The sequence below is a fragment of the Podarcis filfolensis genome (genome assembly GCF_964270895.1).
Source record: "Podarcis filfolensis genome assembly, chromosome: 11".
NCBI lineage: Eukaryota > Metazoa > Chordata > Lepidosauria > Squamata > Lacertidae > Podarcis > Podarcis filfolensis.
The window spans coordinates 41,421,705-41,436,145 of record NC_139613.1 but is presented as its reverse complement, the minus strand read 5'-3'; the positions used below and the strand labels follow the sequence as shown (position 1 = coordinate 41,436,145).

The 14,441-nt window shown below is 41.6% G+C and overlaps 1 protein-coding gene across 5 annotated transcripts in view; it reads left to right on the top strand.

Annotated features, from left to right (window-relative positions):
- The window catches only part of TMEM232 (transmembrane protein 232), a 136,985-nt gene that overhangs the window by 66,992 nt on the left and 55,552 nt on the right, over positions 1-14,441 (top strand). For all 5 annotated transcript variants that reach the window (XM_083576822.1, XM_083576823.1, XM_083576819.1 and 2 more), the window contains one exon: positions 7,268-7,446. In XM_083576822.1, the coding sequence (XP_083432948.1) occupies positions 7,268-7,446 (179 nt within the window). The remainder of the gene's footprint in view (positions 1-7,267; positions 7,447-14,441) is intronic.

The following is a 14,441-nucleotide window of genomic DNA, read 5'->3' as shown; positions in this document are numbered from 1 at the left end:
ACAGGCTGTATGTAGGCTGACGATGTCACTGTTGTGCTTGCAATAACCTGTCATTGACTCACCAAACTTCTTCTTCTTTTTATTTTTATTATTCCAAGGGCTGTATTTACCTTTAGCCAACCCACTGGAAGTCACATGCTAGGGTTGAGGGTGTCACCCACACTCTTCAGCTGGCATACCGCCTTGTTTCTTTCTTTTAGCAGCTGCTTTCAAAATTGGTGGGATCATGAGCAAGGCATGAATTTGCTTTGGGACTCAGATCACACCTCCAAACTCCTTATTTAGAGTAAAGATGAATCGGGGATAGTTTGTAACATTTCACCATCTTTTGGGTGAAGCCTTGTTGGTAGGAACTCCATATTTCTCTGCTAGTTTTCAACATATAAAAGGAGTATTGGCATTCCAGAAAAATGAGATTCTAGCTCTGCATCTGCTGTAACTTAGAAGGGCAAGGAATTCTCTAATGGGAACACTTCAAGGTAGGCATGGGCTGAAGCCTTCAGACTTCATCACATCTCAGAGTTTACATATTCCAGTCTATGTTATTAACATGATGGTTTCATCCTGTAACTAACTTGGCCCAGGGTTTTAAAAACGTCCTTACTTGAAGTTTTTTTTTTTAAAAAAAAACCACCACAAGCTTCTCAGATAGACTTGACTTCATATCTGCATCGGCATCTTGCTTATGACTTTCCATTACATTCCAGGTATAAACGTAGCCTCATTTCTGCCCATTCGTTGATGTAACCTGGCTACCTCCGGTATGTAATTCTTACCTGAAACCTGGACAATCTTGGCTTCACTTCTGTGAAAACTGTATCCAAACAACCATACGGTTCCCTCTGCTTTGATTCATCATCTTGCTGTACTCACTCTTTAGATGCAGTTTTAGGACTTCAATGCTTGTATCACAATGTCCAAAAGCATTTCAAGATTCAGTCTGGATGAAAGTAATTTGGATTGCCTGCCAGGCCTGTGTGGCGCCATTTCCTCATTCATATGCTCAGCATGAACTCATCCATTCTTGCCTAATTAATCTTCCACAATTTTTTTTTAATCTGCCTATGGTTGTCAGTATTTCTATGCTTCCTTGTTCTCTGTATATTATCTTAAAAGTAAAATATCACCTCCTCAGCCAAAAGACTGATTAAATGCCATCTCTTAATAGTTCCCTATTAGGGCTGTGATCTGCGAACAAGTTGAGTGAAGATTTTCAGGGAAGTAAGCTGCTGTACAGCTTAAACCTATCCATTTTCACTCAGTCCCACTGAGTTCAAGATGTCTTCAAGTAATTACGCATTATATGCATTGTATTTAATGGAAGCCTTACATTTTGATTCTGTGCACGTTTACTTGGAAGTAATTCACGTTGCATTCAATTAGGCTTACTCCTAAGTAAGTGTACACACGGTTGCAGCCACAGAGCAAGTTTACTAGGAAGCAAATCCCATAGATTCTAACTGGACTTACTCCCTAGTAGTGCTTAGAATTGCAGCCTTGACATCTTTGGGCATGACCTACAATCTTTTCCTACAAGAAAGGATACCTGTTCCTTTCAAGCTTTCTCAGGATTTTCATCCCTGAACGATAATTGAGAGAACCATTACTGAGAACTCCTGCTATGGAAGATGAGTCTGTGGTGATCATGACCAGTGACTTTTTAATGTAACACACAGGCTTTATTCATTTCTGAGGCAGCCAGCTAATGTATTTAATGTCTAAAGATTCACATGTAAATTGTGCAAGTTATTAATGCAGTTTCCCCCCAAGTTTTATTGGCTCTCACATAGTTCACAATGGAACTATTGTGTTCACAGTGGGCAAGAAATTGGAAAAAATGCTCAAAGTGATATTCTTTGGGCTTTTTGTTTGAGAACATTAACAGCTGTCAATTGCTTTCCCACCTCGTTTCTGGGTTTCCTTGTGGTCACAGGAGTGACTTATCCACTGGAGCAGAGTCACAATAGTCTCCCAGCAGCAGAGTTGCTCCAGCTTACAGGGAGGGCCAAGGGGGTGAGAGCAGAGCTGCTGGGACACACTTGTGAGAGCCCTAGATTGGCTCAATGTGATCTGGAAAGCCACAGTTGCAGTGATGCTATTGTTGTGGCTCTGCCTCACTCAGCAAGTCACTCCTGCTTGGTCATCTGGTTGGCCATTTGGAAAAGAGTGGGTCGGACTCAGTAGGCAATGGGCTGACTATGGTTTCATTTATGAAGAGTTTGGATTTGATATCCCGCCTTTCACTCCCCTTCAGGAGTCTCAAAGCGGCTAACATTCTCCTTTCCCTTCCTCCCCCACAACAAACACTCTGTGAGGTGAGTGGGGCTGAGAGACTTCAAAGAAGTGTGACTGATCCAAGGTCACCCAGCAGCTGCATGTGGAGGAGCGGAGACGCGAACCCGGTTCCCCAGATTACGAGACTACCGCTCTTAACTACTACACCACACTGGCTCTCAATGTCCTTATTTTAAACACAGTTTGCCTTCCTGCCTTTATTCTCATCCTCAAGCTATGGTCAAGTATGCCTCATGAAAAGATCAACAATCCTAAAGGGGGAGTTCTATGGAAGTAAAAGGCTTGTTAAAAAAGAACGAAAGATGGCAGCCCAATAAAATCCCACTGTTGGCTTGATCGAGCAAGAATTCATATCTCCTGATCAGCTGTTGACCGGGCAGCCCCTTCTCCTTTGGAGTACTGCTAGCTGAAATATATTTACATGGAGGATGCGTTTAAGGAGTAGTCAATTGCTGCATACAAAGGCAGGCTTCCTTTTCATTTCTATGAAGGGGTTTTGTTGTATCTGTGGATAGGATTTCCAAAGATGGGTTATTACTATTCAGTCATAACCAACAGCACTATCAGGAGAAGGCATTTTTTAAGTGATAGCAGGGCCCATATGACAAATATGGTAATGACAAATATGTGGTACAAATTTGTTGCATACAGTGGTTAATATTATAGGTAGGTAGCCGTGTTGGTCTGCCGTAGTCGAAACAAAAAATAATATATATATATTTAAAAATCCTTCCAGTAGCACCTTAGAGACCAACCTAGTTTGTTATTGGTATGAGCTTTCGTGTGTATCTGAAGAAGTGTGCTTGCACACAAAAGCTCATACCAATAACAAACTTAAAGGTAAAGGGACCCCTGACCATTAGGTCCAGTCATGACTGACTCTGGGGTTGCGGCGCTCATCTTGCTTTATTGGCCGAGGGAGCCGGCGTACAGCTTCCGGGTCATGTGGCCAGCATGACTAAGCCGCTTCTGGCAAACCAGAGCAGTGCACGGAAACACCGTTTACCTTCCCGCCGGAGCGGTACCTATTTATCTACTTGCACTTTGACGTGCTTTTGAACTGCTAGGTTGGCAGGAGCAGGAACTGAGCAATGGGGGCTCACCCCGTCGCAGGGATTCGAACCGCCGACCTTCTGATCAGCAAGTTCTAGGCTCTGTAGTTTAACCCACAGCGCCACCCACGTCCCATTAATAACAAACTTAGTTGGTCTCTAAGGTGCTACTGGAAACGGTTATTATGTTTTTTGTATCTTCTGGGTGTAGATGCTCTACCAAAAGAAGCAAAACCAAAATGCCACAATCCTCTATATTTCTCTTGTACAACCTCAACTGAGTGCAGGGCAACCCTATACATGTCTGTGCAGAAGTAATCCACATTGAATTGCACCAAGTTTTCAGGTTCAATCCCTGGATTGGACAGATTCCTGCATTTCAGGGGATTGGACTACATAATTCTCAGGGTCCCTCCCAGCTCTATGATTCTATGAATTTAGCTGCTTACTTCCAGGCAGGTTTGCAACCGGCGTTGTCTATATACGTTTTAGAATGTATCTAACTGCCTGATTCAGTATGGTGAGGAGAACTTCCTCCTAGTGAAGGGGCATGCTTTAAATTGCCATTGACATTCATAAGAATGAAAGATGTGGAGCTCCATTTCTGGAGACAGTCAGCACATTAGAGTAGCAGGCCTCTAAAGAGATGACTGATGTTTCCTCAACATTTGTTATATTCCCTGTTCTAATTAGGAGGGCATGTCGGGAATACTGCTAATGACAAGGTAACATGATGTAAGGCAGGAGGAGAAAATATTTTAAGGATGAGCACAGTCATTTAACATGCTCTCATCTTTTTGACACTTCAAATATTGTTACATTTGTGTGTGTGTGTGTTTGTAGCATTTCTGTTTTCAGCTGGAAAGGGAAGAGCTATATTTTCCTCTACAAATGGAACAATTGCATGCTGAGAAGGCCTGGGATCAAACCACTTTCACAAGCCTAGCATATTCTTCACACCTAATATAATAGCTGCATAAACATAAATATTGTGTACAAGCATCTTTTCATGAAAAAATAAGCCAAGGCAGCTTCTTTTGATATCCTCCTTATCTTCTTTCTCCTTCAGCTGCTTATTTATCTTTTGACAATTCCTTTGTGCCACCTTCAGCAAACAAAATCCATGAACTGAAAGATTTTATTATTATGTTTCAGAATTAAACACCTGGCAGCATGAATTCAATAAACCTCTGTTCCCTGTACCCAGGGCTGGCTCTACCATTTGGCACTGTGAAGCAACCACCTCAGTCCCTTGATTTTGGGTACAGTGGTACCTTGGGTTAAAAACACCTCAGGTTACAAACACTTTGGGTTACAGACTCCGCTTAACCCAGAAGTAGTACCTCGGGTTAAGAACTTTACCTCAGGATGAGAACAGAAATTGTGCGGCGGCAGCGCGGCAGCAGTAGGAGGCCCCATTAGCTAAAGTGGTACCTCAGGTTAAGAACGGTTTCAGGTTAAGAACGGACCTCCGGAACGAATTAAGTTCGTAACCAGAGGTACCACTGTATTATGAAAAGGCAGTTAATGATTAGTTATTTAATTTAAGGTTCTTAAGTTTTTACTCTCAGAGAGAGAGGGACTTGTGGAATTTTCTGTCTCAGGTGTTAAAAAGACCGGCATTATGGACTGTGCACCTTGGCTTGAAAATGGAGAAGCCGTTTGTTGGTCTGATTCAGGCAGCAAAATATATTAGGCTGGCCCTGTCTCTGTCTATGTGAAGACCTAAGCCATGGAGGGGGAACCTGTGAACCTCCAGAAGTTGTTGGGTTCTAGCTTCCATCAGCCACAGCCAGCATGACCAGTTGTCATGGATGATCAGAGCTGGAGCTCAACAACATCTGGAGGACTAAGGTTCCCCATCCCGGATGTGTGTTTTGACATTACGTCCACAATACATAGATAAAGCATGTGGCTTTTCCCAAAGAATCCTGGGGCTTGTTTGTTAAGGCAGCTGGGAATTGTAGTTTTGTGAGGGATAAACTACAGTTTCCAAGATCTTTGGGGGAAGCCATGTGCTTTAGATATGATCTGGGTCACCTCATAAAGCCAATGAGCATGTACAGAAGCAGTCTACTATTCAATACAGTGGTGCCTCGCAAGACGAAATTAATCCGTTCCGCGAGTCTCTTCGTCTTGCGTTTTTTTCGTCTTGCGAAGCACGGCTATTAGCGGCTTAGCGGCTTAGTGGCTATTAGCGGCTATTAACGGCTTAGCGGCTTTAAGAAAACAAGGAAACAAAGGAAACAAAGGAACAAAGGAAACAAACTCACAAGAACTCGCAAGACGTTTCGTCTTGCGAAGCAAGCCCATAGGGAAAATCGTCTAGCAAAGCGGCGCAAAAACCGAAAAACCCTTTCGTCTTGCGCGTTTTTCGTTTTGCGAGGCATTCGTCTTGCGGGGCACCACTGTACCAAATTCTGGGAACAAACTAGTTTCTTCCACACTATTGCCTTTTAGCGCTTTTAGGCATTGCTTGCTCACAGTCAGCTGAAAATTAAAAGAGTGGTCCCAAACAGAACTGAGTAGAATACTTCAGTCCAGCAATGCCTCTCCCAGTGGACATGTGTCAGGTGTGTCACTCAAGTGTGTCACTTTTCTTGTTTTTCTGTGGTGTCACATGAAGTGTGCTTGAGAAAACCCAATCACACAGAATCAAAAAGCACTTATTCAGTGGACATAGTATTTTTTTTCCTGTTCAGTAAACCTTTGGTCCTGCATATTGATGATGGTTTTGGTGGTGATGGTGGTGATAACAGTAATAATAAGCTATGGTTTTTATTTTCAATGAGAAACAGTAAAATTATATTTAAAAGTAAAAATCCTGTTAAAATCTTGTAGAAGTAAATATTGGGGGAAAGCTGCAACCCCCCCACATTAACTTTAAATCATACAACTAAAAACTAATGCTAATGGTTTATTGGATGTTTTTCTTACCCCATCAAAAAGCTTGCAAGAACACTGTCCATAATTATAAAAATGTCCCAAAACATTACATGGATTGTGCCAACCTACTCACACTTCCTTGACGTTCCTTTACCATTTGTTTGTGAGAAATCTATGGATTTATTTACTACCGCAATCTGCTAACATTGGTTGGGTTCAATGGTATACCACAAAGGTATTTCTGGGGGCATTTTATGTCTTGGTTCCAACCCTGAATCAAAATGGTAAGTGGTAACGGGCTGGAATTTGGGGATGTGGTACAGGCGACAATTTGTAACAGTGTCATTGATGGACTACCCTGTGGGTGTACTACTACTACTACTACTAATTTATTATTTCTACTCCGCCCATCTGGCTGGGTTTCCCCAGCCACTCTGAGTGGCTTCCAACAGAAGGTAAAAAATACATTAAAACATCAGTCATTTCATTTCAGTCATTGTGCCATGAAAAGTGCGCCTCACCTCGCCTTGTTTGAATCAGGCCTGAGCTTTCAGAGGCATTAGCTGCTTGCTATTTGGAAATATATATATGATAAAGAATAAGGGACGTGGGTGGCGCTGTGGGTTAAACCACAGAGCCTAGGACTTGCCGATCAGAAGGTCGGCGGTTCAAATCCCCATGACGGGGTGAGCTCCCGTTGCTCGATCCCTGCTCCTGCCAACCTAGCAGTTCAAAAGCACGTCAAAGTGCAAGTAGATAAATAGGTACTGCTCCAGCGGGAAGGTAAACGGTATTTCCGTGCGCTGCTCTGCTTCACCAGAAGCGGCTTAGTCATGCTGGCCACATGACCCAGAAGCTGTAGGCCGGCTCCCTCGGCCAATAAAGCGAGATGAGCGCCACAACCCCAGAGTCGGTCACGACTGGACCTAATGGTCAGGGGTCCCTTTACCTTTTTAGATGATAAAGACTACATAGATCTGGTTGTGTTAGCAAAGGCATAGAATGCTCACAGGACACTGAAATATTTTTTGCAGGTCACGATCCATTCTGGGTTATTCGTTATGGTGTGGTCTACAATCTAGTTGTCCTGCGTAGTGAACTCGCTGGGGATGTCACTCGAGAAGGATTAAGGAATGCTGTATGGAGATCTTTACAGAAACAAAAGAACATTGAAAAGGACAGCCATGTCCTGGAGGCTCTAAGAATCGCAGAGGTAGGTATGGAACCTAGTAGTCAATATATGCCATTGCTCAAACGAGATTATTACCATAATATCATTAATTACTTTTAGGAAAGGACCCTGGTTAATATTGGCATTCTCCAATACTCTTCTAGCTTGGCTTGTATTCCGTGTTGAGGTTAGTTCGAAGGCAGCAGCTAGTGCAGAATGTGGTGGCGAGGTTGCCTGTTGGAGCAAACTGCTGCCAGCAAATAACACCTTGCTTGTGCATTTTGCACTGGCTGCCACTGAGACAGGGCAAAATTTAAGGTTTGGTACTAACACAGAAGGGATGCGGGTGGCGCTGTGGGTTAAACCACAGAGCCTAGGACTTGCTGATCAGAAGGTCGGCGGTTTGATCCCTGTGACGGGGTGAGCTTCCGTTGCTCGGTCCCTGCTCCTGCCAACCTAGCAGTTCGAAAGCACGTCAAAGTGCAAGTAGATAAATAGGTACCGCTGCAGCGGGAAGGTAAACGGCGTTTCCGTGCGCTGCTCTGGTTTGCCAGAAGCGGCTTAGTCATGCTGGCCACATGACCTGGAAGCTGTACGCCGGCTCCCTCGGCCAATAAAGCGAGATGAGCGCCGCAACCCCAGAGTCGGCCACGACTGGACCTAATGGTCAGGGGTCCCTTTAACTTTACCTTACTAACACAGAAGGTCCCATACAGTTTGGAACCAGGTTTCTTGAGAGACTGCCTCATCTCTTATATCCCAGTGGGTCACTTTGTTTGGTAAGAGAGTTCTAAGATACTCCACAGTAACTTAGAGAAGCACTTTTATAATAAATGTCATAATAATTAAATTTATTTTATAACAACAACAACAACAACAACAATAACTACTACTACTACTACTTTTCATATGATGCATTATGTAGTTTACTGTTATTTGTAAGTCACCGAGACAGGGAGAAGAAAAGAAAGTTCACAGGTGAGACCTGGGAGGGTCCAACACTTTCTGTGGGTGACAAAGATAAAGAGTTACTCTCAGAGTTACCTTTGAGAGAGGCCTCTGTGTTTTCTCTTTCTTTCTCTGTTTTTTTTCGTTCTATTTTGTTCTATTTCATTATGAAAAAGCTTTAATAAAATCTTATGAAAGGAAAGAAGATGTTCAGGAATGCAAATCTGCTGCTGTTTCTTTGAAGGTAGAATATTTAGTATTTTCAGAAGTTGGCATTATTTAGATATGTCTATAATGATAGATGAAAGCACATAAATATTAATAATATTGCTGTTTGTGCATACCTTGATTTTTTTTCATGCCTGGTACATGGACAAATGTCCTAAAGAATGCTTTAACTTGTCCAAAAACCATTTTGTTTCTTTGAGAGCCTCTCCAATAACTTAAATTGAGTTGACCCCAACCCTACAATAATATTCCAGCCCATTGACTGAATGTTCAGAGTTTGGATTTCAAATAATGTAGGGAGTAATCCAGGATTACTGTTACTGTCAGTGAAGTCAGTAACAAATCACTGATTTCAGTACATCTGGGTTATATAAATGCAAAAGTGGAACAATGGGAGCACATTGGTACATGTCATAGCTCGTATACTATGATGCATTATGTCTTGCAAATAGCTTACATTGGGTAATATGCAGCTAAATAACTGCTCAAGACACAAGGACTTCCTCCCTTCTTGTCTCCCTGCAGCATCCCCAAATTTACTTGGAATAGTTGAGGGAACCCCAAGTATTTAGGGGGACATGGGGGTGGGATGGAGAACACTCCATTGTACAAAGAGAAATCCTTGTGCTACATTGATTACAACCCAGTGTAAATCACTTTTTGGGGGGTGTAGAAACATATACGTATACATATAGACACACAAAACTAGGGTTGCCATATGCCTTCTTTTTCCAGGACACATCCTCTTTTTCATGGATGTGTAAAATGAGAGTCTTCACAGCAATCCATAGTTAAAAGTAGAAGTCGGCAAATGTGTCCTCTTTTTTGCTCTTCAAAATATGGCAACCCTAACACACACACACACACACACACACACACACACCACATCTGCATCAAGTACAGCATACAAGCTAAGACAGGGGTTGCCCACTTTTTGGACCAGTGGGTAAATTTTGAATTTTGAGAAAGTGTTATGGATGCCATTCTGATTATTTATTTTAACGCTAGATTTATTCTACATAAAGAGTCATCAATGGATACATGACTAATAATGTAACGGCAAGGGGAAACAGTGCATAGTTGATAGAGGGGCTACATTTTCTTCCCCCAGAGCTGGGTAGTGTCTCTGGGTTTTAAATGTCTGGCATTTTGAAAGCATATAAATATTCTTTGAAATTAGATTCCATTCTTCATAGTGCAGAACAGGATTACAGAAATAGGCTTTAGAATTCAGACAGGTAAGGAAGATGAATTTGGTATAAGCAGTGTCTGCAGCAAAGTTAAATTATACATTAAACACTCTGTCCATTCTTATTATCTTAGGAAATTAGATAAGAAAGCCTGATTTATTTAACTGAGTTGGAAATAAGCTTAGGAGATTTAAAATGCAGTTCTGTGATAGCCTAGGGAACAGGGGGGAATTTTGCCGGTGAGCATAGTAGGTATTCTTGTCTAAATATCCCCGGTTGTTTGTCTTTGGCCAATTGAATAAGTGCAAATCAAGAGCTGAACCACAGCTTATGCTATACAGTAGTACCTCGGGTTACAGACGCTTCACGTTACAAACGCTTCAGGTTACAGACTCCGCTAACCCAGAAATAGTACCTCGGGTTAAGAAATTTGCTTCAGGGTGAAAACAGAAATCACACGGCGGCGGCAGCGGGAGGCCCCATTAGCTAAAGTGGTACCTCAGGTTAAGAACAGTTTCAGGTTAAGAATGGACCTCCAGAACGAATTAAGTTCTTAACCCAAGGTACCACTGTATAGGTCTCTATTAGAGAAGGGGAGAGAGAAAATGTTGAGAAGATACTAGGGGTTTTGCCTATCCAGTTTCAAGGGAACAGTACCACTGAGGAGTCAGCTGAGACATAATAGGCTCAGTGGTTGGGAACCTTTTTGGCCCAATGGATCAGATTGTCCCCGGTGCCCACCCCGTGGGACAACCTATCTGTCAGTCACCTGGTGTGTTTTCCTGTCCACATGTCCAAGTCCCTTGCTCAGTGCTTCTCAAGCTCCGAGTATAGGACTGACAAAGTTGAGGAAAATGTCTTTGTGGGTCAAATTTGACTCATGAACCAGAGGTTCTCCACCCCGGTCTAGGAGGTAGGTTACTCTCAGTGAACCTAACGTGGCATGGTCTTGGTCACTCCCTGGGTGGGAGACCATCTGAGAACTTCATCCACCCAAGAAACCCAAGAGGAAAAGGTGGGATATTAAAAGGAATACTATTTTGTGTTCATGGATTTACTTCCTGAAGCAATCTCATGAATGCCTACTCATTTGGATGTTACATGGGAATCATAACACTTCCCAGATCTCATTAGCAGGCTCCCCAGGTCCTGTCTGGTGGTTTTCGCAAAGCATCTGCAGAAAAATATACGGGTATAAATTCTTCTTTCTTGGGTTTGTGATAGTGTTTTGAAAATTGTCATAACCACATGTGGAGTTATTTCATGTACATAGTGTTTCCTAGGGTGATGCATTTTAAGTGGCTGTCTGCCTCTTGAGTAAGGCAATAAGATATAAATTATCATGCCACAAAAAGGGACATTTTATGGTGTGTTAATAGTTCTGTTTGAGGTGTCAGGCCCTTTAGCAAGATTTTGAACAAAGCATTGAAAGGGATGGAAGGCCAGCATAAAGGAAAAACAAACTTCTACCTCTACCATATTATTACACAATAAATATCCAATTATTATATTGTTAGAAAGTGTATGCAGTTGTCCAGGGTGTTTCAAGTTTTCCCCATGACTCTTCTCAATGAATGCCTTTATTATGCTGGAAAGAAGGACCCTGTCTTCTCTCTGCCAGTCCATGTAATATGGGAGCCCTTGTGTTGTCTATCCGTGTTGGGTCCATTGGTCATATCAGTGTGATTCCAATCAGTTTCCCCACCCAAGCCCTTTAAATGTGATAACAATACAACCTAATTTAGACATGGGTGCAATTCTTTCTTACCAGTTTTGAGTCTTATCTTTTCTGGTTCCTTTCCTTTACTGCTGCACTGAATACATTTATACATTCACACAAATTAATACACATACAGTTTTTCAAAAACTCTGAGGTTAAAAATGGCATTCATCTCTAACAAATGTCTTATTCTGGTACATGGAAATCTTGTATCTTAGCAGCACTAGTGAATATTCCTGTATATTTAACATTTAAAAGCCACTTTGAAATACTTCAACATATCAGGGACTGTGTAGCTCCTAAATACATAAGATCCTCCTGAGAAAAGAGGGCAAGCACATCTATTCTGAATTGTTTGCATTTTATGCCATAAATTTCATACTACTTTGGAGGTTTTAAAGCAGCAGATTCCAGCTGAGCACATTCTGGCATATATTGTAATGTAGAAAGGAGACAGTCTGCTGCTAACTATTAGAATATATATATATATATATATATATATATATATATATATATAAACACACACTATTCTGAATTAATAGAGAAGATGCAACAATATTTTTTTTTACACACAATTTGATAATGTGAGAATGGGAATTTTATTTCCACCCTCTCTTTTTCATTGCTTTTGTAGCTATTCTCTATAATATGCCAGATTATATATATCCTATATATGTAAAATGAGATATATTAAGTGGATCCCAGCATAAACATGGAAGTGCCTTGGGCAAGAAAGTATCACTGTTATTGACAGCTGTTTTATCTCTTCATGGAAACTGGGAACATGTCTAATACAAAGAGAAAGTTCACATTAGTGCCAATCTTTAAGATTTGAACAAGATATTGTAGCAGTTATGGTGGTGCTTCTGAAAGCACTTTTCTCATGAAACCTCTTCTTCTCCTACTGTCACATCTGGGGAACTCAACAACTGATAAGACATTATTGTACTGCAAGCTCCCCAACCCCACTCCACCGATGTGGCTGCTGTATGCAGAGAACATGCCACACAATGACCTGATTGACACATCTTGCTAAACTAAATCATGGCTTACATCAGTGATGGCCAAACTTGGCCCTTCAGCTGTTTTGGGACTACAATTCCCATCATCCCTGACCACTGGTCCTCTTAGCTTGGGATGATGGGAGTTGTAGTCCCAAAACAGCTGGAGGGCCAAGTTTGGCCATCACTGGCTTACATGAATGAGCTCCCGGTGTGATCCTGATTGCTTTGCTCCTCCTTGATCATTTTTCTGCTCTTACAAATTCATCCAATCTTGGGCTCATCGTTTGGCTCTCTCCAGACAAACCAGGATCTGTAACCAAGGTTTGTCCTATGTTTTTACGGCTTGTGGTTTGTCTGGGATTGCTGGGACACAAGCCTGGGTTTGATCCATCACTTAGCTCAGTGCAGCACAGCAGCAAAATGATCATGAAGAAGCAAAGTGGATGCGATCTTCTGTACTGTAGACTGCTTGCTTGCTCATGGTAAGCCAAGTTTTGGTTTAGTGTTACATGCAAACAAGGGCACTGAGTATCCCTAGGAGAGAAGATATGGGGTTGCTCTTATTAACAGTACTCTTATCATCAGTATGTCCTGTAATGTATCCTAAGTGAAAGGGAGATATTCCAGGCTATATAAATTCAATTAATAATAAATAAATAAGCTCTGGCTCATTAATGTATTTGCTTGCAGGTAAGTCTCACCTATTTAACTAGAATTTCTATTTTAACAAGCTTAGGTTTTCAGCCATCCAGTTCAAACCCAAATCTGGGGGGTGGGGGAAAGCAATTAGCCTGACATTTCAAAAACATGGTAAGGTTGGTCATAATCTCTTTGAATTTACATATAGCCATGTGTCTACTCACATAGTATGATGTGCATAACTTTGCTACATGTTGGCTGCCTAACTGACCAGAAGCACAAAATGAGTAGCAAGAATTCGTCAAAGTAAAAAAGCTGGAAACTACTTAACTTATGGCCTTTCTAAAAAAAAACAAAAAAAAAACATTCATGGTGTGATAAAAGAGCATTTGTGACTTGTTTTGTGCAGGGGAAGCAGGAGTATCTTTTGTCAAGGAAGTGGTTTTTTGTTGCAGGAGCATCATCTATCCAGCATTCAAAATACAGTACAGTCATACCTTGGTTGACAAACGGCTTAGTTGCTGAACGCTTCGGCTCCCAAATGGTCAAAAACTAGAAGTGAGTTTTCCGGTTTTCGAATGATTTTCAGAAGCTGAACGTCTAGCGCAGCTTCTGATTGGCTGCAGGAGCTTCCTGCAGCCAATTTGAAGCCACGCTTTGGCTTCCGAATGTTTTGGAAGTTGAACAGACTTCCGAAATGGATTCCGTTCGACTTCCAAGGTACGACTATATCTGGAAAGGGTCTCTGAGCAAAGAACTGTGTTGGAATGCTCTTAACTGTCTCTCAACATAGTTGATTCCAGCATTTTAATGAGTCTTTTCTTAGCAAGTTAGGGAACATTTTTGTAAACCTCTATCAGAAATGCAAGTGTTTACTGGTCAGCACACCTCAGGCACTGGTTTGAAATCAGGTCTGCATAGTCTTCAAAATTGTGCAGTGAAATTAAGCTGCTCTGAGTAATTAAATTTTGTGGATATTAAGCTGTGATAATACAGCATTTCAGACTTAATTTGGTTAATGAGACTGAAGGCTTATTTCCTCCCCAACTAATTTCTCTGGAGGTTGTATATTTTTATGATTTATTTTTCATCTCTGTTGAAGATTAATGTTCCAATATATCAATGCCTGATTCACTGGAACAGTGGCTCCAGATATCTGGGATATTTCCAAGCAAGTCCAGTCAACTTGCCTCTTGTGCAAAGGTTACATTCCAGAAATGATACATAAATGCAAAACCATGTATAATCAACACAAACACCCCAGACACACACAACCACCCTTGCATGAGCAGGCTTACCTTTCTAGAG